This window comes from Centruroides sculpturatus, unplaced genomic scaffold (assembly GCF_000671375.1).
Source record: "Centruroides sculpturatus isolate CEXI.00-Female unplaced genomic scaffold, Cexi_2.0 scaffold61, whole genome shotgun sequence".
NCBI lineage: Eukaryota > Metazoa > Arthropoda > Arachnida > Scorpiones > Buthidae > Centruroides > Centruroides sculpturatus.
In genome coordinates this window covers 178098-204896 of record NW_019384572.1, presented here as the reverse complement: position 1 = coordinate 204896, position 26799 = coordinate 178098, and the positions used below count along the sequence as shown (strand labels likewise).

Here is a 26799-nt window from a genome sequence, read left to right as displayed (position 1 = left end):
CTATGCTATAAACAAAAAATTATAGGATTACTTACCGAGTGTGCACCATTCGACTACGCCCGTTGTTCAAAGCTTGTCATCGTCGCGGAACAGCACACGAAACGGCGGCCGCGATTTCTGATAAATAATTTTTCGCAGAAAAATAACTTGACCTTTGGAGACATCATTAATATAAATAATTTTTATGGCCGTTGAATAAGAAGTGTTTCTTTCACAAGAAATGTATAAAATTAGTGCTGTATTAGACTTACGGTACCTAATTTACATACTGAACAGACGATAATAAACTCAACTTAGTACCTAAAATCTCCATAGCGCGGCGCCACGCTCGACGGCGGAAATTACGTATTTAATTATTATTATAATTAAATACAAGTTACAATAAGTTAATATATAATTATATATACAGTACCTAATTTATATATAATTAATATATAATTATATGTACAGTATCTAATTTATATGTAATTTATATATAATATTGTACAGACGATAGCAAACTCAATTTAGCCGCTCCGTAGCGTGGCGCAGGGTCGGAGGAAAGTAGTTCGGCTGCTCATCCACTATTGGTCCAGATTCTATCAATCTTGTCGTGAAACGACGTTATAGGAGGTACTTTATACGAATGTTGCTACAATTTTTTCGCTACGTTATAGGAATTGTCGTTATAGGAACGCACGTTATAGAGGGGTCGACTGTAATTGTATTTGGTCAAGAAATACGATTGCTTATTTTTTCTAAAACTATTTTTTTTGCATGCATCATTGACAAGGAAACGTCAGACATTAAGGTTTCTGATTCAAATGAAACTTGCCCTAAACACAAACAGCTTCTTGTCCAAATAATAGGATCCACTTCTCAAGCATTTCTGAAAAACAAACTTTGAAAATTCAATATTTAGCATATGTCTTTACAAGTTTTACTTTGCAGTGGAACAGTGATAGCTTAGTGGATAAAATGCTACGTACTGGAGTTACATGATACAGGCTTGAACCTTCTCAATTTTAGTTTTTTTTTAATGTGTAACATAATTATTTTAATATTTTATTGCATCATTAGCATTGTTATTATTACAGTATTATTCTTTATGTTTAAAGCTTATAAACAAGAGATTAAAAAATTTGTTGTCATTTCCTGTTTACCGAAAAACAAATCTCTCTAGATTAAACTTTTATTTAATGACATAAAAGAGTCCTTTTTTTGTTTGGACGAGGAGCTGTTTGTGTTTAGTGCTACATGCTTACTAAATTTTGTTTGAATTGGAGATCCAAATGTCTGACACTCTCCTTGAGAGGTTTTTATAATATGAGAATCATCTTATTCAAAATTAAAAAGTTAATAGGTTAATGAATATTAAATAAAGTAATGAAAATATATATTTGAAACTAAAACTGTGCCTTTAGTCCCAATAGAATAAAGTTTCAGAAATGAAAGAACTACTCAGAGTAACTGATGAAAATAAGCAGAAGATTCTTAATGTAAATTGCAAATTCTGACATGTATTTTTCATATGCACATAATAAATTCAAGTGAATCTTTCAGTGCAAGAATAAATTTATATAGGATACTGATATTGTTTATTTTGAAATCTGTGCTTGAATTTAATAAATTTAATTTGAAATGGAAAATAGAATGCAATTTAAAAAATTAATGTGTGATATATATCTCAATGCTGATTATAAAAGACTGAAAGAATTAAGAATATTAAATAAAGATTTTTTCTTTGTGTTTGTTTTTTCTTTAAATTTGATATTTTGAATAGGATGTGAAAGTTTTGTTAAAATATGAACAACTCATTCATTTACATTACTAAGGCTTGTCAAAAGCATTAAACAATTTAAAAGCATTTTTCATTTTTGATAATGAATATCTTATATATTTAGGAACTATACATAGTAATATGATTGAAATAGTAATATGTTTATACCTTGTTAAAAAGAATTAAAAGCCTAAAAAGCATTTTTTGTTTTTTAAGTTGGAGGAAATGACTAATATATACAAGATATATTATCTTGTATCATGTGGCTGTTATGTATCCCTTTAATGAAACTAAACTGAAATCAAAACTAAAACTTTTTATTTACCAGGGGAATAAGCTGAGGCAAATTGTGAGTTGTAGATTGCTCCTTACAATATCTAACACCAGCCTATTTCTCCTTGACTGGATATGTGAATTTCCAATTGAAGATTTGTTGTGACTAAGACAAAACCTTTCTCACTTTGTTTCTAGCCATTTAAGCACTAAGTACTCAGTGTTTAAATGGCCAAAAACAAAGTGAGAAAGGTTTTTCTTAGTCATTTTAAATAGTTCTAGCTCCAAATGCATATAAGATTTGTTGGTTGAGAATTTCATACATATTGTGTGCTTGTGATAAAAATCCATTGTGAAGCAACATTTCTTCTATGAAGTATTTTAAAGCTAAAAGTGAAGAGGAAAAATAATCTTTAATAGCAGAAAATGATGGAATATAACTATAGAATTTCTCAGTGTTTTATGGAAGTGTGAACCGCCGGGGAGGGTGTAGGTCTCCTGATCCGGCAACAGGTTGTTAAACCTTTTCACTGTCAGGATGGATGGAAGGATTCTTTTCCCGCTGTAACGGGCTTTAATGGTTCAGGTCGAGTGGCGGAGGGAGGAGTGCGTCGGTAAGATGACAGGCGATATACGAGCAAACGAGGACACCAATTTAACAGGATAACAATGATTTATTAGCTACATAGATACGATAACTAATTAATTACAATAAGTAATTTCAAAGGGAAAAATCTGAGTCCCTGAAACGCGAAGGACCGAGAGAGAGTTCACAAAAATTTGTTCCATACCTCTTTATGTCTTTAAATATTCTTAAGGAAAATGGTTTTGATATCCAACGGGTTGGTAGGATAAGGATGATAATTTTTCTTCAGGACACAATATCGATAGGACACAGTATATTAATCGGACACAATATTCGTAGGACACAGTTTTAAAAGTGACGGCGGATGAACGACTCCCCTGAGAAGGGGAAGGAAGGGGTTTTTATAAGTTCGGTGTGGGAGAATGGTCATGTGACCAATTGTTGTGAGGTAAATGGTACGCGGATGGGTCAAAGTTGTTTCCGGGCCCATGCTAACTATCAACTTTGGAGTTGGAATGTGGGATTAGTTTCGAAATGGACGGATGTTTACTTTAAACGAAAGGGGAGATCGGAATTTTTCCATTTTTTTAAGTTAGATTTTAGTTTAGAATTTAAAGGAAAATTAAATTGGAGGTTTAGGAAACTGCGGGATATTAATCGGAAAATTTGGTAAAAATTCTGGATTTCACAGAAGTATGTAGATTACTTTAATCTTCAAAAATATGCCTAAATGTTAGCAACTGCTATACAGTCCTTATTTTTTCCAATCCTAATCTATGGATTAAAAATCTAATATTTATCATTAAAAAATAAAAGCAGGATTCAGTTACTAGTGAAAAATTTTTCAGGACATTATTGGAAAAAACAAGAGGATACGGAATCAAAAATGTTTTATGAAAGAAAAAGTAAAAAAATGTAAATATAGAAAAAAATATTGTACAGAATGAAATGATTGTCATATAAAAACAATGAATAAATATAGCTTTTGAAGAATGATGTTAGAAATAAAAGTAGAAAAAGATAGAGAGAATAGGTAAAAAAAATGATGTAAGAAAATTGGAAAGATGGGACAGAATGGAAGAATATCAGCTTTGGAATGATGATGATAGATATAAAAGATTGACTTATCCTGCAAAAGGTTGGAACAGAAGGAAGAGGATGATGATGATGAATATAACCAATAAAATCAGATCAAAATCTATGAATTATTGGATGGTGATGTAGAGTTTTTAGCCAAGTCCTATAAAACTATTCTAGGGATTGTTGAGGCTATTTTTTAACACTACTTTTAAAGAAACTTTAATAATATTTAGGATTGATATTTAAGTAGGGAAATTAGATATAATTACTGAATCAATAATTCAGCATTCTTTCTTTAAATGCAATATTTTTTCATTACAAATAAAATCTGCTTATTGTACTTACTTTGGGACATTGATACTGATAATGATAACTGACTGATAATAGAAAGAGAAAGTAAATAAGTCTTACAATTAATGGAAATTTTGATTTTATTGAATTTGATATTAAAATGATACAAACTATACTGTGAGCAGATTAAATTTAATAATTATTTACTCAAGTGTAGAAATCATTTAATACTTAAAACATTGATTAAGACTGATAGTGATAACTAGTAACTGATAATGATTACCAACTGTATATTGAGGACTGGTGTAAAAGACAGCTTAAAACTTCTAATTTACCTGAAATTACTGATAATTATAATTGAAATTCTGATTAGTATAAGTGGAATTTTATAAATGTATTTTAACTTGCATGTTTTAAGATATGCTAAGTTTGATAACATTAAATAATTAATGATACCTGTGATTATGATTACAATAGCAAATTCTGCTGTATAATATAGTTCAGTTTCAATTAAATCATATTGTCCCTATTAAAAGCCCACTGGACTTAAACATTTTCAAAATATGGTTTCTATTAGACCTTTATTTACTGTATATATCAATACAATATGGTATATCATTGAAATAATATAAAATATTGGATTTTAGAGCAAATTGTCTTGTATATAGATATTTGGTGACTATTACCATGCTATAAAGCTATTTATATAATCTCTCTTATTTTAGAGAGATTATATAAATTTAAAAAGCTGGATGAATTATAAATAGTTTATAGGTATTAATAATAAAAAAAAAAATAAGTCAAAATTATTACTACATCGTATATTATCAAACAGCAATGTGGAAAGGCTCTAGAAATAAGCCCTTTTAAATAATTATAGTTTTTCGATCTTATTGAATTAAATTATTTCTGTTTCCACATTTGTTTGATATGGAAAGGATCTAAAACTGAAAGAAACTTCAAACACTTGTGTACTGTTGAATGTAAGATTTTAACCAAGAAGTAATTTTGGACATCTAAATTAATGAGAAAGTCAAAAGAGGATGAGTGTTTTATATTAAAAATAAAAATTGAATCAGTTAATGAAAAGAACACAGCTCTTGTATGTAAAAAAAATAATGACTTATAATTTCAATAATGTATTTTATATTTACTAAATTGCAGTTATTAGTATATATTGTTCTATATTTGAATAATTTTATTCTGTTGAATATATTTAAAAAAAAAAAGGCTTTTAGTCTATTTTTAGTTAACTTTTTATGTTAATGCTGATTTCATTACAAATATTAAGCTTGAATGAAAGCTTCTGAGTAAATGTATTTAGATAGTTTTTGAATATTAAAAAAAAAATGTTTTTTATTCTTTTGTGCTTGAATTCAGTTTTTTAACTGAATCTTCTGAAAAATAAAATTTATATGTTTTGAAAATATAATTTTTGTTAAACTTTATCCTTTTTCTTATAAATACTGTTCATTTTAGTTGAACAGTTTGATGATTTGCTTTTGCCACTTCTGATAAATTGAAAACATAATTTATTAATTTAATTGAAGTTTGAAAATATTTGAAGGTTTTCTGTTTTGTTCTGAATACTGTTTATGTATTTGGAAAATGTATAACTTTTTCACTTTTTTCAATATAATAGGTAAAATCAGTGATAGACCTGCTTTATTGCAAGAACCTAGAGGTTATGGGTCACCACCTTATCGTAAGTTATTTAGTAAAACTTTCTAAATATATTACTTTTTTATTTATAAAAGGCTAAAAATTATCAATTTTATTGCAAATGTATTAAAATCCAAGATACTTTTTTCCGTATATCTATCAAATTTATCAGTAGACGTTTTTGAATATTGAGTAAGCAGCTTTACTTTTTAAATTCTGTTATGTCCCTATTGCTAATCTTTATAATGCTCTTATAGTCTAGCATTTAAATGATAAATTAATTTAATAACTTTTTTATATTAGTCATACTTACTTTAATGTATTTTTAAATAATTATTATTTTAGAATTTTTTTTCAGACATAGCTTTTATAAAAATTTGTGTTGCAGTTTTTAGAATTAATGTTTTATATATTGATTTCAAATTATTTTAATTAATGAAAATCAGAGTTTTGAGATAAGCTAACAGAATGAGACAAAAAATCTGGACAGAGTTTAAAGCATCATAACTTTTGAAGTCAAAAAGATGATTTTAAAATCTTCATTCCAAAAATTACATCATTACACATGCTCAGTTATAGCATGTGAAGTTTTTGAACTTATTGAGTCAGTTCAGAAAAATGGCAAAAAAATTGGTGGTGGAGCATTTTTTAGCTGAAAGCCATAACAAATCAACTGTACATTATTTATGCCAGTTGTTATGAATGCTAAAACCAAAGAGCATTGTGCAAATATTTGACAATAAAGATGCAGTTAGCCAGATGGAGGCAGCTAAGAGGTTTAGTTGTCATTGATCATACATAGGTAAGACACCTAAAAGATGGGCATAAAGAAAAGAAGAAGAGGACCCAAGAGTACACTGCAGAAAAAATTGGTGAAATCCAAACACAATGCAGATGGCTGGTAATAAATTTTGGAAACAAAATGTTCATTTTGTATGACAAAGTACTTTTCTCTCTCCGGCAGCAAATGCAAGCAATGAAAATCAAGCACCTCCTAAAGTGAAGTACAAATTTAAGAAGAAATATGAAACAAAAGTCATGTTGTACATTGATATTTCATCAGCAGGTGTTTCAAAGCCATTTTTTAAAAAGGAATCTCTTGCAATTGATGCTGATATGTACCAAAATGAATGTCTAAAGAAAATTCTAATCCCTTTTCTTAAAAATAATTTAATTTCAGAAAACATATTGAGTAGTAATGGGATTTTTAAATAAGAAATTAATAAACTAGAAATGTGAAGAAGATTGAATTTTGTGTGAAACATGCATAAAAAAATGACAAAATACAATTAATAAGAAAAGAAACAGATTATTTATTAAAAAGTTAAGATTAACATTACTAAATAATTCATTATTATAATTTATGATAAAGCTGGAACAATTTCAAAAATTTAGTTTGTTTATAATTTAACAACTATATAATAATTAAATATGAAAAATTTTAGTGTATTTCATAAAAAAAGATAAAATAAAAATAAGATATTGTAAAGTAATGCTAACAGTTTTACTTTAATTAACATTAGATTTAGAAGTTCACTATTTGATTTTAGAATTCTAAAAATAAAGGTTGCAAACTAAAATTTCTTTGAATATAGTTTCATGACTTAGTAAATAATTTGAAGATTAATCCATTTAGAATAAAATAAATCTTAATAAACATTTATATATAAAAATTATCGGAAAGAAAATTTATAAATTTGACTATTTGAGAAGTGATGATGAATATTAATATGGAGAACATTATTGTTATGTTCAGTAGATTCAATCATCTTACAGTATTTATAAAACTTTCCAAATATATGTCTACAGTTTGTAAATGCTGAGAATTTGCTTATGATAATAAATAAAATTTCAAGTAGAATTTTGTTGAAATCTTGAAAAATTTCAGATATTTGCTTTAAAATATTTTTTAATTAGCTCTAATGGTCCACATTTATAGTCTTACTAATTATTTTTTATCATTGTACCCATAACATTATTTTACTTTTGCTTCTCTTAATAAAGCTGTAGTGGAAAAAATCTTTATAAATAATTTTATAATGAGACAATCTTCAAAAAGTCATTAAATTATTAAATTGTATTTCATTTACTGAAGAAGCTTCCATGTTTGAAAAGTTGAAAGTACTCTAATAAATTTTGTGATATATTTTTTCTTTAAACCTTATTCAATATAGTTACTGGATGGTGTTTATTCTTTCTTTGTTAATTTGTTGATTCATTGTAATTTTAAAATGTTCTTATTAGAATGTTACATTTAATGAGAAATTTTTATTGATTAGGTGCTACATAAATTTCAATTATCATCAATTAGAAATTTTTAAAGATATTATATGAGAAGTTGATAACTTAATGGAATATAATTCTGATTGTTATTTTCATTGAGAAAATCTCATCTTATAATCACTTAAAAATTAACATCATCAAAGAAAAAATATTATTTTTCTTCTAACAGAATATTTATTTAATGTAGGAGATGGAGCTCCTAGAGGGCCACCAGCATATCCAGAGAGAGAATCATATGATGGTTATGGTTCACGTCCAGTGCATGGATATGGAAGTGATTATGGTCCTCCTCCTAGGCCTCAGACTCGTTATGGTAGTCCACTTCCAGATAGATATGGCAGGTAAATAAAAAAGAATTATTATTTTCATATTTATCAGTTAATTTAATCCTTAATATATAAACTGCTGAATAGCTAAGAGGCTATCAGATTCATGTAAAAACAAATTCTTTCATTTGAGCTTATTTTCATCTTTATTTTATCTACATAATGAATGAATTTCTAAAGCAATGTCAAAATGAATTCATCTACAATTTCAAAAAAATCAAGCAACAAGTTGCTTAACTTTCCCAGCAACATTTGGTGGTGCCATCTGTTGTTANCAGTTAGACTTAATGATGTACATCAATCTTAATAGATCAGGGAAATTGAATAAATTTAAATCGGAGCAATAATAATTAAAAAACAAATCCAAGGTTTTTATTAAGCTAATAATGAAGTTTTATATATTAAGCTAATTTTTCACAATTTTAATATCATGATTAAAATTATAGGAAAATTTTAACAAAATTTTTATAAACTTAACATTGGATGTTGTTAAAGCCAAATGATATCTAAATTACCTCAAGCTATATTAATGCTACTAATTGGGCTACAATTTGAAAAAATTGTAGACCTATAAATTCCTACTATCATCCATCTGTCTTTCCTTAATCTCGAGAACAGAGTTATCTAGATGAAAGATGAGACCAGATACAGAAACTTTAGGGGCAGAAGGCCCCGGTTAACTATATATGAATTTTTGATGTAAACTGAAAGTCGCATTATTTCAATTCAAAACTTTTCCCTTGAAAGGAGTTAATAGATGACTGGCACAACTCTATTGTTAAAGGAAAAGTATGATGTACAGGGGCAAGCCACTACTAATTTTAGATGGAGAGCATATATTTTAAATTAAATAAATTAAAAATATTAAAAATTGCAGTCAGGCATTGTGACAATGTCACAATAAATAATTACTTTTTATTAATTAAATGTTACTGGGTACTGAAGTTGTCTTCAGTTGGTGCCTTGAGTAACCAGTATGGTTGTATCTAAATTAATAGTTCTGGAAGTGAAGATTGGATGGAAGTCCACATAGCATAATTGGCAATGTGTCCGCATGGTCAGCGGGAGTTACAGATTCAAGTACTGTTTCAGACCAATTCTTTTCTTCCATAACCTTTTCTAATTATGATTAAATTAATATTTATTAAATAATTTAGAAACTTTTGGAAGAAAAGGATTATCTTGGAATTAAATTCAAACCTGTAACTGCTGCTTACAGTCTAGAATGGTGGTCACCAAACTACAGCCTGCGAGGTCAGCTCATCCGACTGTTTCCACACTTTGCCACAAAATATAGCTAATTTGAGCTAAAATATAATTATTTATTTGGAAATATCATAGTTTGTAGATAAACTTACTATGTAGAAAAAATTAAAATAAGTGTAAGTAAAAATGCCAAAATTGGTCCAATCTAATTTTTGCATCTGACAGTAATATAATTTTTAGTAAAATTAGGGAAATAAAAAACTTGCCGACTTTTTGCGACTATGGATATCACAGTGCATTTGGCAAGTACCTGCAATGAAGTTTCTAAGAAAAGTGATTACATGCTTGCTGCAGTGATTGTGTTTGTATTGGTAGATAAATAAGTTGGTTGTCTTTATTTTTTGTGTATTCAGTATACTATATTGAACAAAATGGTTATGTGGCCTGCACTCTCATTCTCTCAGTTATCTGGCCTGCTGTAAAAAAGTTTGGTGACCCCCCTACTCTAGATGCATTGCCAGTTCTTTTGTCCAATTCTTCACTTCCAAACATATTAATTTAGACATAAGCAATTATTTATTGTGACAATGTCACAATGCCAAGCTGTGAAAAATATGATTAAAAATTGTGACAATGTCACCATAATCCTCATGATATTACTGGTGTAGAATTCAATAAATAAATAAGCAATTAATAAATAAGCATTTTTAATCATGTTTTTAATATATTTAATTTAAAATATATGCTCTCTACCTCAAATTAGTACTGTAATGTCTTGCCCCTATCATCTATTAACTGCTTTCAGGGAAAAAGTTTTGAATTGAAATAACGTGACTTCTGGTTTGCATCAGAAGTTCATATATAGTTAATTGGTGCCTCCTGTCCCTAAGGTTTCCATACCAGTCTTGGATTTCATCTATCTAACTCTTTATTCTTGAGATTAAAGAACAGACAACAGTGGGATTTATAGGTCATCAATTTTTTCAAATTGCTGCCCGCCCAATAACCATACTCATGCCAAATGGGGATGACTCAGTGCCAATGGCCTATAATCATCACCATGGAACTCAGCTGGCTATATATACTGTATTTTTGCAGAATGACTGGCATGATGCATAAAACTGGAGGAGACCAGCATGCTGGAAACCCTGGGGTTACTGGCATGCCATTAAACTGTGACTAAAAAATAAAATTAATCAAATGTAAGAAAATTAGTTGTTAATTAAATGTTAAAGAAAACATTCTTCTGATTAGAACAAAATAATAACATTATAATTTGACTGACTTAAAATCAAGAAGAGAGTTTTTGTTTACAGCAATAAAACAATTAATGGCTTATTGACATTAGTAGTAGTGGTTAGTCAATATGGGCTACACTGACCATCTATCCTGACCTTAAAAATAACACCTTCCTCTCAAATTTTATATAACGGGGATGTTAATTAGTGTATAAGTCCAGATAATTTACTGTCAATTTCTGAAATTTAATATGCTTATGTGAGAATACGGGTGATGATAAAACCTTCTAGTTGTTGCGACATTAAGATTCACTCACTTTGTCAGTGGATGGTGTTTAGGAGGGTCTTTGCATTGATTGGGAGAGCCATAAGTAAGTTTCAATTATTGCATTTTCAGATGTCCGTATAAACCAATTGAACAGACAAATTGCTTAACATATATATATATCCATTAAATTTTTATTGTATTTATTGTTACTTGTTAATCAATTTGTCTGTTCAATTGGTTTATACGGACATCTGAAAATGCAATAATTGAAACTTACTTATGGCTCTCCCAATCAATGCAAAGACCCTCCTAAACACCATCCACTGACAAAGTGAGTGAATCTTAATGTCGCAACAACTAGAAGGTTTTATCATCACCCGTATTCTCACATAAGCATATTAAATTTCAGAAATTGACAGTAAATTATCTGGACTTATACACTAATATATATATATACATTAAATTTTTATTGTTACTTATATATAAAGGATATATTATATCCTTTGTACTTCATATATATATGTATATGAAGTACAAAGGAAATAATCTAAAAACTAGGTACACCTCTAAAATACCAAAAGAGAGTTTACAATAGGATCTAAATAATAATACCTCTGGTCTAATTGATACGATGTGTAGATTCCTTTTGGTATGGAGACGTAGGTGGGTTGGATGCAAATGAGGAGCCAGAGCTAGACTTTGTTCTCCTTATGGTGGGGTTTTATTCCTGGCCATCCATTTCTATGGCCGTCTGCTTCTTTTATGGTAGTTTCTTACTATCATCATTGGCCCTGAGTTTGTAATTTCTCTCCAATTGGGGTTTGGGATTTGAATCATATGGGATATTCTTCCTGATGCGTGATAACAGCTTTAAAGGAAGTTTTACTTTCCTTTCTCACGAAATTGATAGAACTGTGTCAATTTTGACATCAATTTAATACTTTTTTAAAAAAAATTTTACTAAAATAAATAAAATTATTCCGTCTCTGGACTCTCACACTTATTTTTGCATTTTATATTGAATTACAATAAAATAGAAGTAAAAAAGCACTTTAGTTATCCTATGAGTATTTTACATCGTTAAAAAGAAAACAAATGAAGAAATTAAACATATAATCTTACATTTTGATGTAATACAGATAGTTTCAGTTTTAGAATAAAAACTCGTTTGTTTTTTAGTGTGCTCTCTACAGAGGGATTATAACATCTCTTAAACTGTCATGCTGGTTTTGTGAGGCTCTGGACAGGTCCAAACCCTTACTAAAATTCGTGTTAAAATAATTGTTTTATAGAAAAAATATACAGTAGTTAGAGAGAGATTTTATTTTATGAAAATGTGATGCTAAATTTTAAACAATAGAAGAATGTAAGTCCGTCGACCATCTCCAATCGGAGATCGAATTAACTTCGATTTTGACCTCTCCCGCGCCCCGAAAGGTTTCGAATTGTCATCAGATGATGAGGAGAGACCAATCAGAAAGGGGAATCTGAGAGAAAACGGATAAAACCCCGGAAATTCACGGACGCAAGGGCTTCTTCTCCTGAAAGTTCCAAGTGACGGATCTGTTGTTGTGTGTGTGTCTCGAACCCATCTTCGTCTCCATCTCCCGACCTCGGATCGACATCTTTCCATCAACGGAAATCGACCACATTGTCCCAGAGTCGTCGAGACGTGATGGAATGGTTCATTCTCAAACAAGGGACACTCCTTCAAAATGAGACTATCTTGGAAAGGAGAGGAAGACCCAGAGGCCTCAGTCACTGCAGAACTTCCAAGATCGTGGAAATCTTGTAAGCTTCTTTCGTGTTTAATAAACAATTGTGTTGTTTGTAAATGAAGCAGCTATCTCTGACTCAACTGTTTCCACATGTCGTTGATTGTTACCGCTCGGCAGTCCAAATGGCAAGGGAGACGATGACGATATATATCGCCCATTATCGTTCATTGAGTTTTTTTTTCCTCACCCCTCGGCCCCCACAGTTTTTTATCATACAGAAATATCTGATTTCATGGTCCCTACATAGACCAGCATACCGATCATTCTGCAATATATATAACCATATTTAATTATTAATAAGTAGCACTAATATAGTTCAATTTAATCCAGCAATTGTTTGGCTTTAAAATTTTATTACTACTTTGTAGTATAAGTAAATGTGACCAGAGCGTTGGTACCTCTTTAGTGCCTCGTCAGGACTAAAAGAAACCACTGAAGGAACAGAAACTGCAACTTTGGAATTTGCACGATTGGTCACATGTGCAGGCGATTGGATTCGGGATGGAGGAGAATTAAGAGATGGCGATTGGATTCGGGATGGAGGAGAATAAGATACGGCAGATTGGAAGAAGTGCACACTATTACTTAATTAGAACAAAAAAGACTCATTTATTTATATACATCTTTACACAAAGTAACCGAGAATTCTCTTTATCTTTCTAGTAGCGAGTTAAAGTATCTATAGTTATATAGTGTCATCTAAGGTTAACGAATCCCCGACCAAGAGAGAGTTTACATTTATTTTTTGCGTGGCGATAAATATCTTGTTCCATCTATTCTTGAACTTCGTCGGATGGTTGTGGATTGGGGTAAAAAAGTTCAAGCTTTTTTGAGGTAAAAACCTGGGTAAAAAAAGTTCAAGCTTTTAAATGGAGAAATTCGAATAGGGTTTCTGGAGGACAACCTTGATTGTCAAAAAAAAAAAAAAAGTGACAGTTGAGGGAATGATGGCGACAGACAGGATCAGCGATTGGGTGAACACTCGAATATCCTTTCTCAAGGAGGGCGATTGGCAGACTCTCGGACTCTCCTTGTCCCTGAGTCACTTTTTTTTTTAATACCTTCAAATCATATCTTTTTTCACCAATCGGGAATTTTTCATAGTAGTTCTCAGTGACACATTCAATGTGTTCCTTGGGAAAGGAAATGACTCCAGAGAGAGAGAGAGAGATGTAATCATTCTTTGGTAATAAAATGGAAAAAAAAATTTTGTTTGAAAGACAAAAAATGAAATTTCTATCACAATTTGTCAGGTCTGGTCCCTCACATAAACAACTTTTATTCTACTCCTTTACTCAATGAATCTAATCACTTCTAACATAATCTAGAAAAAAAAATATATGCTATTGATATATGCAGAGGCTGTGCCATACTGCATACATTAGTTTTATTTATAATCCTTCTTACTTAAAATTAAAATACAGTAGAGCGTCGTTTATCCGAAAGCATTCAAATCGGCAAATTTAAATTTTCGTTAGTGCTGTGGCACTGCAATCTTTGGCTATATCTTGGGCTATTCCAATATTTTTTTTGTTGGTGTGTGTGTGTTTTAGCTGGCAGCACTGGCACTATTGTGTGATGTTTTTCTGAGGACCGTGTGTCGTGTTGAATCGAACCTTTTTGATATGAGATCAACTTCTAAAGTTTATATTTTTTGGTTTTTATATTTTTCAATATATTTATTTTACTTAATATAAACACACATAAAAACCTTTACTTGACCAGTAAAAATATATTTAATGAAAACAACTAACGTTTTCGACTGCTTTCTCAGTCTTCCTCAGGTTTTAAATTCTGATATTCGAAAATTTAAGCACAACGATTTTCGAATATCAGAATTTAAAACCTGAGGAAGACTGAGAAAGCAGTCGAAAACGTTAGTTGTTTTCATTAAATATATTTTTACTGGTCAAGTAAAGGTTTTTATGTGTGTTTATATTAAGTAAAATAAATATATTGAAAAATATAAAAACCAAAAAATATAAACTTTAGAAGTTGATCTCATATCAAAAAGGTTCGATTCAACACGACACACGGTCCTCAGAAAAACATCACACAATAGTGCCAGTGCTGCCAGCTAAAACACACACACACCAACAAAAAAAATATTGGAATAGCCCAAGATATAGCCAAAGATTGCAGTGCCACAGCACTAACGAAAATTTAAATTTGCCGATTTGAATGCTTTCGGATAAACGACGCTCTACTGTATTTTAATTTTAAGTAAGAAGGATTATAAATAAAACTAATGTATGCAGTATGGCACAGCCTCTGCATATATCAATAGCATATATTTTTTTTTCTAGATTATGTTAGAAGTGATTAGATTCATTGAGTAAAGGAGTAGAATAAAAGTTGTTTATGTGAGGGACCAGACCTGACAAATTGTGATAGAAATTTCATTTTTTGTCTTTCAAACAAAATTTTTTTTTCCATTTTATTACCAAAGAATGATTACATCTCTCTCTCTCTCTNCAACTTATTTTAAAATTAGTTCTAAATTTCATTGTTTGAGCATAGTAAAAGGAACATAAATTTTAGGATTTCTAAAAGTTTCAAGATGATTTTTAATTTTTATTTTTGTAAATGTAAATATGGAACCTATAAAATTGGCTGTGTTTGTATCTGAAAGAAGATTAAAACACATTCAGATCTACCATGTAAATCCCTGGTTTCTCTTGATTGTTCTACAGTGTTTATTTTTTCCCATTTATATCCATAACTGTGGGATCTTCTGTTAACAGTGCAATATTTTGAACCTTATACTGTTGATTTTATTATATTAGAAAAGGCCTTATCCTTAATGATGATTCTTTTTTCTGTTTTAGTTGTATTTCTTTTATCTACTCTTACACTAACATTAATATGATTTATAATTCTTTCTATTATACTCCCCTTGGAAAACCATGCCATTTGGCTAGTTCAAAAACATTTATGTAAAAATTAAATGATGAAAATTAAACCTTTAATTTTCAAGAAAATTAAAAGAAAAGAAAAAGCAATAGAAATCATTTCATCAGATGGATTGAATAATTTCAGTTTATTATGTTATTTTTAAATTATTAAAATATTCATCCATTATACCAGCATTACTGGTGTGAAAATTAATATAAAATAACTAGTAATTACCTAAAAACTAGCAATAATTCACTTCAAAAACGAATGTTTTCTACTGTCTTCAATGGTCATCATCAGGTTTGATTCCAAGACAGTAGAAAACATTCGTTTTTGAAGTGAATTATTGCTGGTTTTTAGGTAATTATGTAGTTATTTTACATTAAAATATTTAAATTAATTTTAATTGTTAAATAAACAATGATGATTTTTATATGTATATTTATTTTTTTAAATATTTATAAAATATAAACAGTTTATAATTAAAAATTATGTACTTTACAATAGGTATGAGAGAGAGATTTATGATGGTAGAGTTGATGGTCCTCCACCACCTGGACCACCAAGTCGTGGACCATTATATGGACCTGGACCAGCACCTGGAGGTCCTGGTGGACCTCAACAAGGGTCTGTTGTAATGATTTATGGTCTAGCTCCAGATAAAATTAATGCAGACAGACTGTTTAATTTGTTTTGTCTCTATGGAAATGTTGTTCGAGTAAGTTGTGTCTTAAGTAATTATTAAAAATTCTTTATATACTCTGGAAAATTTAATATTTTTAAGAAAATATAAATTAACAAATCTTGAAATATTTTATAAATCTGGACATTAGTAATTACTATGAACAATATTAATGTTACATTGGTGATCCTATCAGGAGCAGATGCTCCAACTGGCATAGCTCTGTGGGTTCATCAAAATTACTGAGCTCTCTCACCACATCAAGATGGTGTCTGGCAAGAGAGTTATTATTATTTAACATTTTCATTATAAATTTATATTAATTTAAAAATACTTGTAGGTTAAGTTTTTGAAAAGTAAAGAAGGCTGTGCCATGATACAAATGGGTGATCCATTATCTGTAGAAAGAACTATTGCCAATTTGAATGGTGTTAAATTTTTTGGTTCAAAAATACAATTGGGGTAAGTTATTTAAATTTAAAATTTTTTTCTTTAATATAGTTCTGTCTATTAATTTATAATTTTGTTTCATTAATCAGATTATTCATTATCTGTATAAATAGATTGTTTAATGGTCTATATGCAAAATTGAACATCTATACTGAAATGAAGTAGATAAAATTTATTTTTTTCAAGTAGTGGACAACTCTAATTAGAATACAGTGGAACCCCGGTTAATGAACGTCCTGGTTAACGACCAAATCGGTTAACGAACTTTTATTTTGGATAAATTTTGTCTCAGATAACGAACTTATGGCTTTTTCTGTCAAATTTGTAAGCGTGCCGACTTTTAGGGAAAATCAGTTAATCGTGTGTCGGTGATGGTCTAGGGTCCATTCGTACGTTGGTGGTGGTGGAGGAAACAAAGATGACAAGTATTTTACAGTGAAATCGTTTATTAGAACAGGAAGACGCTTACATATTTGAGGTAGTTAGAAATGGCATATCTACAGTATTTTCTCTCAGCACTGAGGAGTGGCATATCGCTGGTCCTATGACAGTACAAGCTGATCAGTCGTAGCCCCAGAGCGGACGAGATGGGTTCGCTTGGTCACAGAAGCAATGGTAGGGGACAGAGCTGCAACAACTGGAGTGGTCCGCAAGAGACAACACAAATTTTAGTGGGCACGACTTCTGGCTTAATCCAGATGAAGATGGCACAGATTAATCATTGTAGAATTTTTAGGAAAACTGCATTTTGACCTTGAAATTTGAGGTTTTTATAGTATTTCTTCCTTGAATCTCATCTTTTGATTGGTCCTGCGTCCCATTCCTCGCTTCCCGGTTGTTTTCTTCTTTGTCTCCAGGTGAAAACCGAAACCAGATCAGGTCACGAGAAAGGTTTGTTCCAAGGCGTTTATTTGACACCTGTTTGTCAACTCTGATCAGAGATTGTTGATAAACCTATAAGCCTTTCGCTCATAATTTAGCCTATTGTTTCTGCTAGCTGTCATTTTAGAACTTTAATGATCGTATGTGATGTTTTTATACCCGTCAAATCTTTCCCCTTTACCGAAAATTTAACCTAGATCGACTGTTTATGAGCACGTTTTCCTATATTTTCATTAAAGAAAACCCATTTTACAAATAAAATTACAAAAATACTGACGTCTAGAACGGATTAATTGTATTTGCATTGATTTCTATGGGAAAATTGCTTCAGTTAACGAACGGACTCGTGGAACGGATTATGTTCATTAACCGGGGTTCCACTGTATTGATAATATTTTGAGATTAAAAAATTATCCTAATTTTTTCTGAAAATAATATTTTATGATGATAAAAATCTAGCAATGAGTTGCTTAACTTTCCCAGAACATTTGGTGGTGCCATCTGTTAGTTAAATATTTAAAAAGTTTTTAAAATAAAATATATCACAAAATGGCCAAAAGCTTAATTTTGAGGGTAGGGATGATGATAACAATTTTACTCATCATCAGCATTTTTACTCAGCATTTACAATGTTTTATAAAACATTGTAAATGCTAATGACGAGTAAAATTGTTAAGTTGAACTCTACTGGAGATTCACACAATCCCCCTCAACCTTTAGTCACCAAAATTTAATAGCATCAATTTCCTAATAAACAAACCTCCCTGCAAAATTTCAGAAATTTTTGACAAAAAGCACAGGAGTTATTAAGCTTTAAAGAGAGTAAACAAAATCATGCCCCACATACACACTAACAGCACTCCAAATATTTTTGCATTTCTCAACGTTTCAAGGTTCCAAGTCCAAAAATGTAAAAATCTTGGGGGGTCATTTTTCAATCATTATACTTTACCCTGTTATATATAACAGCCGGAAAATAATTGAAATTAAATATAAAAGAAATTATTAGTTATCTTCTATTAAAATTAATTATCAGTTTTGTTTTAGTTTAAAATGTTTTAAGTGTTATGAAATTTTTTATGTTTAAGTAAAAGAAATTAATTAGATCTTTTTAAATTAAAATTCCACAAATTAAAATTTTTTATATTAGGGCTATGAGATTAAAAAACTCACTTCTCCAATCTTCAATAATCTTTATAGAAATTGGAGAAGCAAATTTTTTTTTATTAATTTCGAATTAATGTTTTATTGAAGATCTTCAATAAAACAGTAATTAATAAATTATTGAAAATCATAGAAGAGTTTTTATTTTATGATCTTATAAAGATATAAGAATATCTATGTATTATTAAAAGTTTTTGAATTTATGTAATATTCACTAGATACCAAAGAAACTTTTAGTTTTTCTTCAGAAATACAGGTGAGTGCAAAAGTAGGTATACAGTTGAGAATCTGAGAAATACAAATGTTTGGTGTTCATTATTATTTATCTTTTATTAGTTCATATTTCTTATTTGTGATTTAATTTGTACATAAAAATAAATGTTTTTCTTCCTATTTTCTCTCTGTATGTTTTTTTCCATAACAACTGTATACCTACTTTTGCACCCCCCCGTATATCCTCATAATTGTCATCAGTGATTGATTCAATTCCTGTCATAATCAGTTTGTCTAGAATAATCAGCAAGGAATTAAACTTTTTTAAAAATTTAAATTTTATGTTTAAGAAAAAATAGTTAATATATAATATGTAGTGCTATGATTGAACATGTTTTAAATTTTCAGAAGCAGCATTCCTTTCTTAATATTATTATTCATACAAAGCTAAACAATTTTATATAGGGTTTATACATTGCACAATATTTTGTAATTTACTGTACTAAATGAAGATGCTTGACAGATTCAAAACTATAAATGATGTATTATTGTCAGGAATCTAACAATTTCTATTCAAGATTAAAAACATTGATTTATGAAAATGTTAAATTTGTTTGTTTGAAACTTATAAAGGTAACTTCTTTCATTGACTAAAAGTAAGTAGAATAAGCTCAGAGAATATAGAATCAAGATAGCAGATGATCAAACAAGTTTACTTGCAGGTAGACTTGGTGCTATGAATTGTCTTTCACATAGTTTTCAATTAAAAAGAAAAGGATCAGTCATAAACTAAACATATGTGTTTAGTGGATGTTTGATTGATACGCATTCTTGAATTTACCACAAAAATTATTGTAAATCTCTATTAGTAGTTTTTCTTGTGTTCTAATCTGAATTGTTTAAGCATCTAAGAAATTAATATTTCATATATGGATGTAATAACATGTATACATGAAATATTAACGTTTCCTCTGTTACATTTTGTACATTTAATTCTCTATGCTTGTGGAATTTAAATGCAAATTTTTTTTTCAAATGGGCGCTGAACATTGCTACTGATTATATAGTTAATATACAAAAATTGTGCAGAAACAAACTAAAACATATTGGTTTAGAAAAGTTCATTCATTCTTTTATTAGGATTTTCTCAAGCTTCAGCTAGTACAAATTCTAATTGATGTCTCCATTTGGTTCAAATGTTTTATTCTGTTGTCATAGCAATGTAATGTTTAAATTGGCTTTTTGTTTTTTCTTTCTTCAAAATTAATATGGTTTTATTTGTTTAAAGTTATATTTTTCAGTTTTTCTACAATAAATGATATAATAGTTTAATAATTTGAAATATATGGAATAAGTTATTAAGAAAATTTAATGAATTATTAAATAAATAAATTATTATATATTTTAATAATTAAAAATTTATTTTAGATATTCTAAACAAGCATTTTTAAATGATGTTCAGCAACCATTTAGTCTTCCTGATGGTAGCCCATCTTTTAAAGATTTTATGGGTAATCGCAATAATCGTTTTACAAATCCAGAATCTGCTGGAAAAAATAGAATTCAGCCACCTTCCAAAATATTGCATTTTTTTAATGCCCCATATGGTATAAAGGAAGAGGAGCTGAAAAAAGTAAGTAAAAGTTTTCAAATGTTAAATTTATGATAAATGTTAATAATATAATTTTTTTAATACAGTTATACATTTTATCAAAAGATTTTAAGAATGACTGCTGCTAAAAAATAGAAATAATAATCAAAGTACCAATGCATTTTGATAAGTCTTGAAAATACCAAATAGTTTTCATTGAAAATAAAAGATTTGATTGATACTTCTTTCATGTTAAATTCACATTTCTCAAAAGGTATATTTTTTTAGAAGAAAGTGATTACTTTGTTGTTGTTGTGTACATACACAAAACATCAGTCAACAGTGACAATATGCAAAGTTAAACTTGATCAAATATTTTACTTACTGAACATAAACCACTTCATAATTAATGTAACTGAACTAAAAATGATGAATTATTGATTTGATTATTTAAATTAAAGAAAATAGATTATATTCTGTATTCTGTTTTACCCCCATATAAAAATTAATAGTATTTATGAGAATTTTGATATCATTGATTAAATATTTAGTTAATCAAAATATTATTATTTCTAAAAATTTTGTATCAACTGGATAGATAGATTACAAAAAAAATTACACTTTTAAAAAATCCAGTAATGAAATTTACTAAATAATAGTGTTTTTGATCAGCTTCATTGACCTTTGCAATTAATTAGAGGCAACTTTTAACTGCAACAAAAAATAACATTTAGTAATTTTTTAATCTGTTTCACTTTAAAAGCTTTTAAAAATAATTACAAAAAAATCACACCTTTAAAAAATCCAGTAATGACATTTTTGATCAGCTTCATTGACCTTCTTCAGTTACAATAGAAAATAGAGTGTGAATACAAGTTTTAAAAACGATAACCGGAATTCTAAAATAAATAAATAATACTACAATTAATTAGATTTCTGTTATTTATTTATTTTAGAATTCCAGTTAACAGAAATCTAATTAATTGTAGTATTATTCATTTATTTTAAAATTCCGGTTATCGTTTTTAAAACTTGTATTCACACTCTATTTTCTATTGTAACTGAAGGAGGTCAATGAAGCTGATCAAAAATGTCATTATTGGATTTTTTAAAGGTGTGATTTTTTTTGTAATTATTTTTAAAAGCTTTTAAAATGAAACAGATTAAAAAATTACTAAATATTATTTTTTGTTGCAGTTAAAAGTTGCCTCTAATTAATTTGAAAATAAGAGTGAATATTTTTATTGTTATTGCATCCATTTTCATTTCTCATCAATTCTTTGTCAAACTTCACTCTGTTAACAATAAATTCATAAATTTATTTATGCTAATATTTTGTAAAGGTTATTTTAATTAGGTAGATATTCATGAATATTTTTGCAGGTTAGGATAATTTATAACACACCCAGTGATCAGTAATGTGTAATAATGCATAATATAAAATAATCATACTTAATAATGTAAAAAATGGAAATAATGCTAAAAAAAACATCTTTAAACATGATATATATACCATACACAAAACATAGCAGTCAAACAGCAACATACTCTTACCTCTGGCAGACAATATACAAAGTTAAACTTGAACTACTTGAAACTAACCTGGAGGTACTAAAACATTTGGATTTTCATGAGCTGAAATGGAACATTGGAATTTAAAGACTGTTTCTATGGGTTAAATATTTTTTAAAGATTGAAGATGACTGAAAATGTTAGCTGATTTATTTAAGGACTGCATCATTTTATATATATATATAATTAATTAATGTAAATTTTGTAAATCTGTTCGTATTTTTACACTAAAAAAATTTAGATGCTCTAGGTCAGTGTTTTCTAATTTAATTGAACTACCAAACCATTAATAGATAGAATTCTTGCATGTAAAGTTAAAATGAAGGCTTTGATAGTTGGTTAGCCAAAGCAGTAATAGCAGAATCTGGTACTTTACTGGATCGTGGTTGAAGGTCAAGTTGGTTTAGAAATTTTCATGGAAGGCTTTATATTGGGTTCAATTCCTTGCCATCTGGTTGCCCCTATTCAGTTATGATTGGTTGTTTTTATATTTATACAATTTTACATTTATTCCCTCTACTTGATTTCATTAAGATAGTATCAAACATTATGTAAATGATGCAAATAATGTAATTTTTCTCATATATAAAGAAGTACTTTTTAAATATTAAGTCTAATGCACATTTTGGAATTTTAAATGTTTTTGAATTATTTGACTCCATGAAATGTCCAATATCTTTTACATTGAGAAGTTAACATTTTAATTGTAATATAAATGTTCAGAAAGTTTTTATTTATAAAGTACATAAAACACAAAAATATGTTTTTATAAAAATTCCTTAGTTGTTACATTCTATCCATTGACAATATTTAACAATTTCTACTTCATTCTTATTTATAAACTGTTAACAAGAAAATCTTATATATTAATGCTTCTACTCTTATTGAAAAATAATTTACATTTTAAAATGTAATGAATTATAGCACTGATGATAAAGATATTTAGTTGCAAACAAAAGTTTTTCTAGCTCATGATCCTGATAATTTAAAATAAATATAATTGAATTTTAACAACCTAAAGAAATGCAAAGATTTTTATTAATAAAAAGAAAGATTTAAATTAATTTATTTATAAAAGTAATTTTTATTTTATTTCAACTTAAATTTTAAAAATGATTGATAAAACAATATTACTTTGAAGGTTTTTGAAGATGCTGAAGTTAAATCGCCTATAACAATCAAGATGTTTCCTTCAAAAAGTAAGTATTAGATTAAGCAAAATGGAAATTTGAATTTTGAGTTGGAATACATTCATTTTTAATTGTGGCTATATTTTATTTTGTGTATAATAATTTAAGTTAAACTAAATAAATTTTATTTAATAAAAACTTCTCATTAAAATGGAGTACCTGCAGTATGAAAATTTGTTTTATCTGAAGATAAAGTTCTTTGAGTATAATGACTTTTGTCTAAGCAGAAGCCAATATAGCTGTTTTATTTGTAATGTGTATATAATCAGTTCCTCTCTGTAATCTAGAATCTTCAATTGACAATGCAATTTTGGGTTAACAAGAGTTGTATATTCAAATCCTAATCTGTGCAGCTGTTTTTCAGATGTCTTTTTAAAGTTATTAATTACACTCCTTGACTCATAATATTGTATATCATTTAGTAGAAGTGAGAATTTATAAGAGATCACTATAAAACCAAAGTGGCAACAACTCACATGCAGCTGATGAGGAAATTGGTCACAACATTTGAAAATTTTCTCGTAATTTTATCCTGAATGTCCAAAGTAACTTTGAAAAAATACACTTAAATAGAACTATTATAATTTTGGAATGGCATAATTATGACAGATTATATACATAATTATCCCAGCATAATTATGAAATGGAAATCTGGGATAGTTAAGATTAGGAAAAAATTAGAATTTTAGTATAAGGTGAATAAATCATTGAAATATTTATTTTCTGTAATTTAATTTCTGTAATTCTGTATTTTAACAAGTTTTAATTTATTATATTAAAGAAAGAGATAATAAATAAATAACTATTCCTGCAGTTATATTTGTGAGGTCTGAAACCCACCTCACTTGTTAATGTATTTTATCAAACTTGAAGTGGGAGAAATGATGTCATGGTGAAAGATTAAGCTGGGAAAATCTTGACAAAACGTTGAGATTCATAAAACAGGCAATTTCCATCGTGAATATACAAAAGACAAGGAAACTACTGTGCATGGCAATTAGGTAATTAGTGTAGAGCTGAATGATTCCCCATCTATACACTGGAACCATCAAATCCACCTGGACTTCTGCCCATTTAGAAAGTCACTCCTAATAATTGTAAGAAGTTTTCCTTTAAAATAAAAGCAGTTATTTTTGTACATCTGTGTACATCTTTGTGTCTGCCACTACTTCTTACAACTCCATCCTCTCGCTTCATCCTGAGAGAAGAATGAGAGTGGCGAGTAATCCTACTTTCAAACCTGTTATAGTTGTGTTTAAGCAACAAAGGCATTGGGTAACGGCTCACATTTTATATAGATTATGCTCTCATTATTATACATTGTCATCACACATGCTGTCATTATTACTGAGTGGAGCCAGACCAAGAAAAACAAATAAATAGCTTACAAAAATTATTCTACAAAAACATTAATAATATAGTCTCTGAATCTTGGCACCACTATCAATACAGGTAGGCCTCCTACAACATGGTAGATACGTTCCTTGAAAATACCGCGTTGTGGGAAATCGCGTTATAGGAGACACCAACTCAATACAAAAACTGGGATTTGGTTCTAAAAAGAGAAAAACTTGGCGTTTGAATGGCGTTTTTTTGAATTTTCCAAACCAGCCATTGGTAGCCACGAATTTAACACTGGTTTCATCAGCTGACCAGTGGCATAGCATAGTGGGGCAGTAGGGGCGGCAAAATTTCACAATAAATAATAATAATATCTTGTAAAAATTTGAACCATATCATTTCATATTTTTGTCGCAGCTACGATTCGGACCGATTGAATGAACACGGAATTGTTCATTACTTATTCTGTGACAAAACTGAATTTTAGTGTTTTAAATTGAGATACCTAATAGGGGGCAGCGAAATTTTCTTCTGCTCCGGGCGGCTGACACCCATGCTACGCCACTGCAGCTGACAACTGTCCCATTTGTTTTAAATAATCAAATATTTTTAAGGCTTTGTGTTTAAGTGTAATTTTATTTAAAGGCAACCGTTTCTTGTTCATATCTTCTACCCATAATCAGTAGCGTAGCATAGTAGGGCGGCAGGGGCGGCCCACCCCAGGCAGCGGCAAAATTTCACAATAAATAATAATATATTGTAAGAATTTGAACCATTTTATTTCATATCTTCGTCCACCTACGATTCGGACCGATTGAAATGAGCACGGAATAGTGTTACCATCCGGACAGTCCGGGAATCGACTCGACATCCGGGGATATCTTGCGCAACCTGTCGACCTTCTTTTTTATTTTCATTATTTTTTTGCTTCTACGATTTATTTGTATATAACTGATTTAGAACCAGCACGCACTGCACATTATTCTTTGCATTGCAAAATGACATTCTGTCAGGGACTTCTGTTCGAACTAACTTCACCTGCCGTCCGGGTCAGCGATTTTAAAAAGGTAGCAACAGTAGCACGGAATTTTTCATTACTTATTCTGTGATGAAACTGAATTTTAGTCTTTTAAATTGAGATACCTAAATAAGAGGGGGTCAAAATTTTCCTCCGCCCCGGGCAGCTGACACCCACGCTACACCACTGCCCATAATATTAGCGCTTGTTCCATTTTTTACATTATAGGTGCTCTCAGACTAGCAACATTTTTCGCAAGAATAGATGATCTGGATGCGACCAAATTTCTGATCTTTTCTCCTGATTGCTTAATCGACCGAATAGTCAACTCATTTAAATTAAAATTCCTACTAATATCAGCTATCCACTCTTGATTTTTAAATCACCAAACGATCGCCTTAATATCGGGCTATAATATGGCTAATTAAATGATTAGTATAAAGTAATTTGACATTAGAGGTAGACGTTAGATGCCATCTCTTAAGTAAATTAATAATTATAATTAAATAGATTTAGAATGTCAAATTACTTTATACTAATCATTTAATTAGCCATATTATAGCCCGATATTAAGGCGATCGTTTGGTGATTTAAAAATCAAGAGTGGATAGCTGATATTAGTAGGAATTTTAATTTAAATGAGTTGACTATTCGGTCGATTAAGCAATCAGGAGAAAAGATCAGAAATTTGGTCGCATCCAGATCATCTATTCTTGCGAAAAATGTTGCTAGTCTGAGAGCACCTATAATGTAAAAAATGGAACAAGCGCTAATATTATGGGCAGTGGTGTAGCGTGGGTGTCAGCTGCCCGGGGCGGAGGAAAATTTTGCCCCCCTCTTATTTAGGTATCTCAATTTAAAAGACTAAAATTCAGTTTCATCACAGAATAAGTAATGAAAAATTCCGTGCTACTGTTGCTACCTTTTTAAAATCGCTGACCCGGACGGCAGGTGAAGTTCGTTCGAACAGAAGTTCCTGACGCATGCGCAATGTCATTTTGCAATGCGAAGAATAATGTGCAGTGCATGCCGGTTCTAAATCAGTTACAGT

At 29.5% G+C, this 26799-nt stretch overlaps 1 protein-coding gene across 2 annotated transcripts in view; it reads left to right on the top strand.

Moving 5' to 3' along the window:
* Positions 1–26799, top strand: part of LOC111624207 (heterogeneous nuclear ribonucleoprotein L-like) — a 91385-nt gene that overhangs the window by 56472 nt on the left and 8114 nt on the right. For both annotated transcript variants that reach the window (XM_023367016.1, XM_023367015.1), the window contains 6 exons: positions 5632–5694; positions 8122–8275; positions 16153–16363; positions 16668–16789; positions 20465–20669; positions 23341–23398. In XM_023367016.1, coding sequence (XP_023222784.1) covers positions 5632–5694; positions 8122–8275; positions 16153–16363; positions 16668–16789; positions 20465–20669; positions 23341–23398 — 813 coding nt within the window. The remainder of the gene's footprint in view (positions 1–5631; positions 5695–8121; positions 8276–16152; positions 16364–16667; positions 16790–20464; positions 20670–23340; positions 23399–26799) is intronic.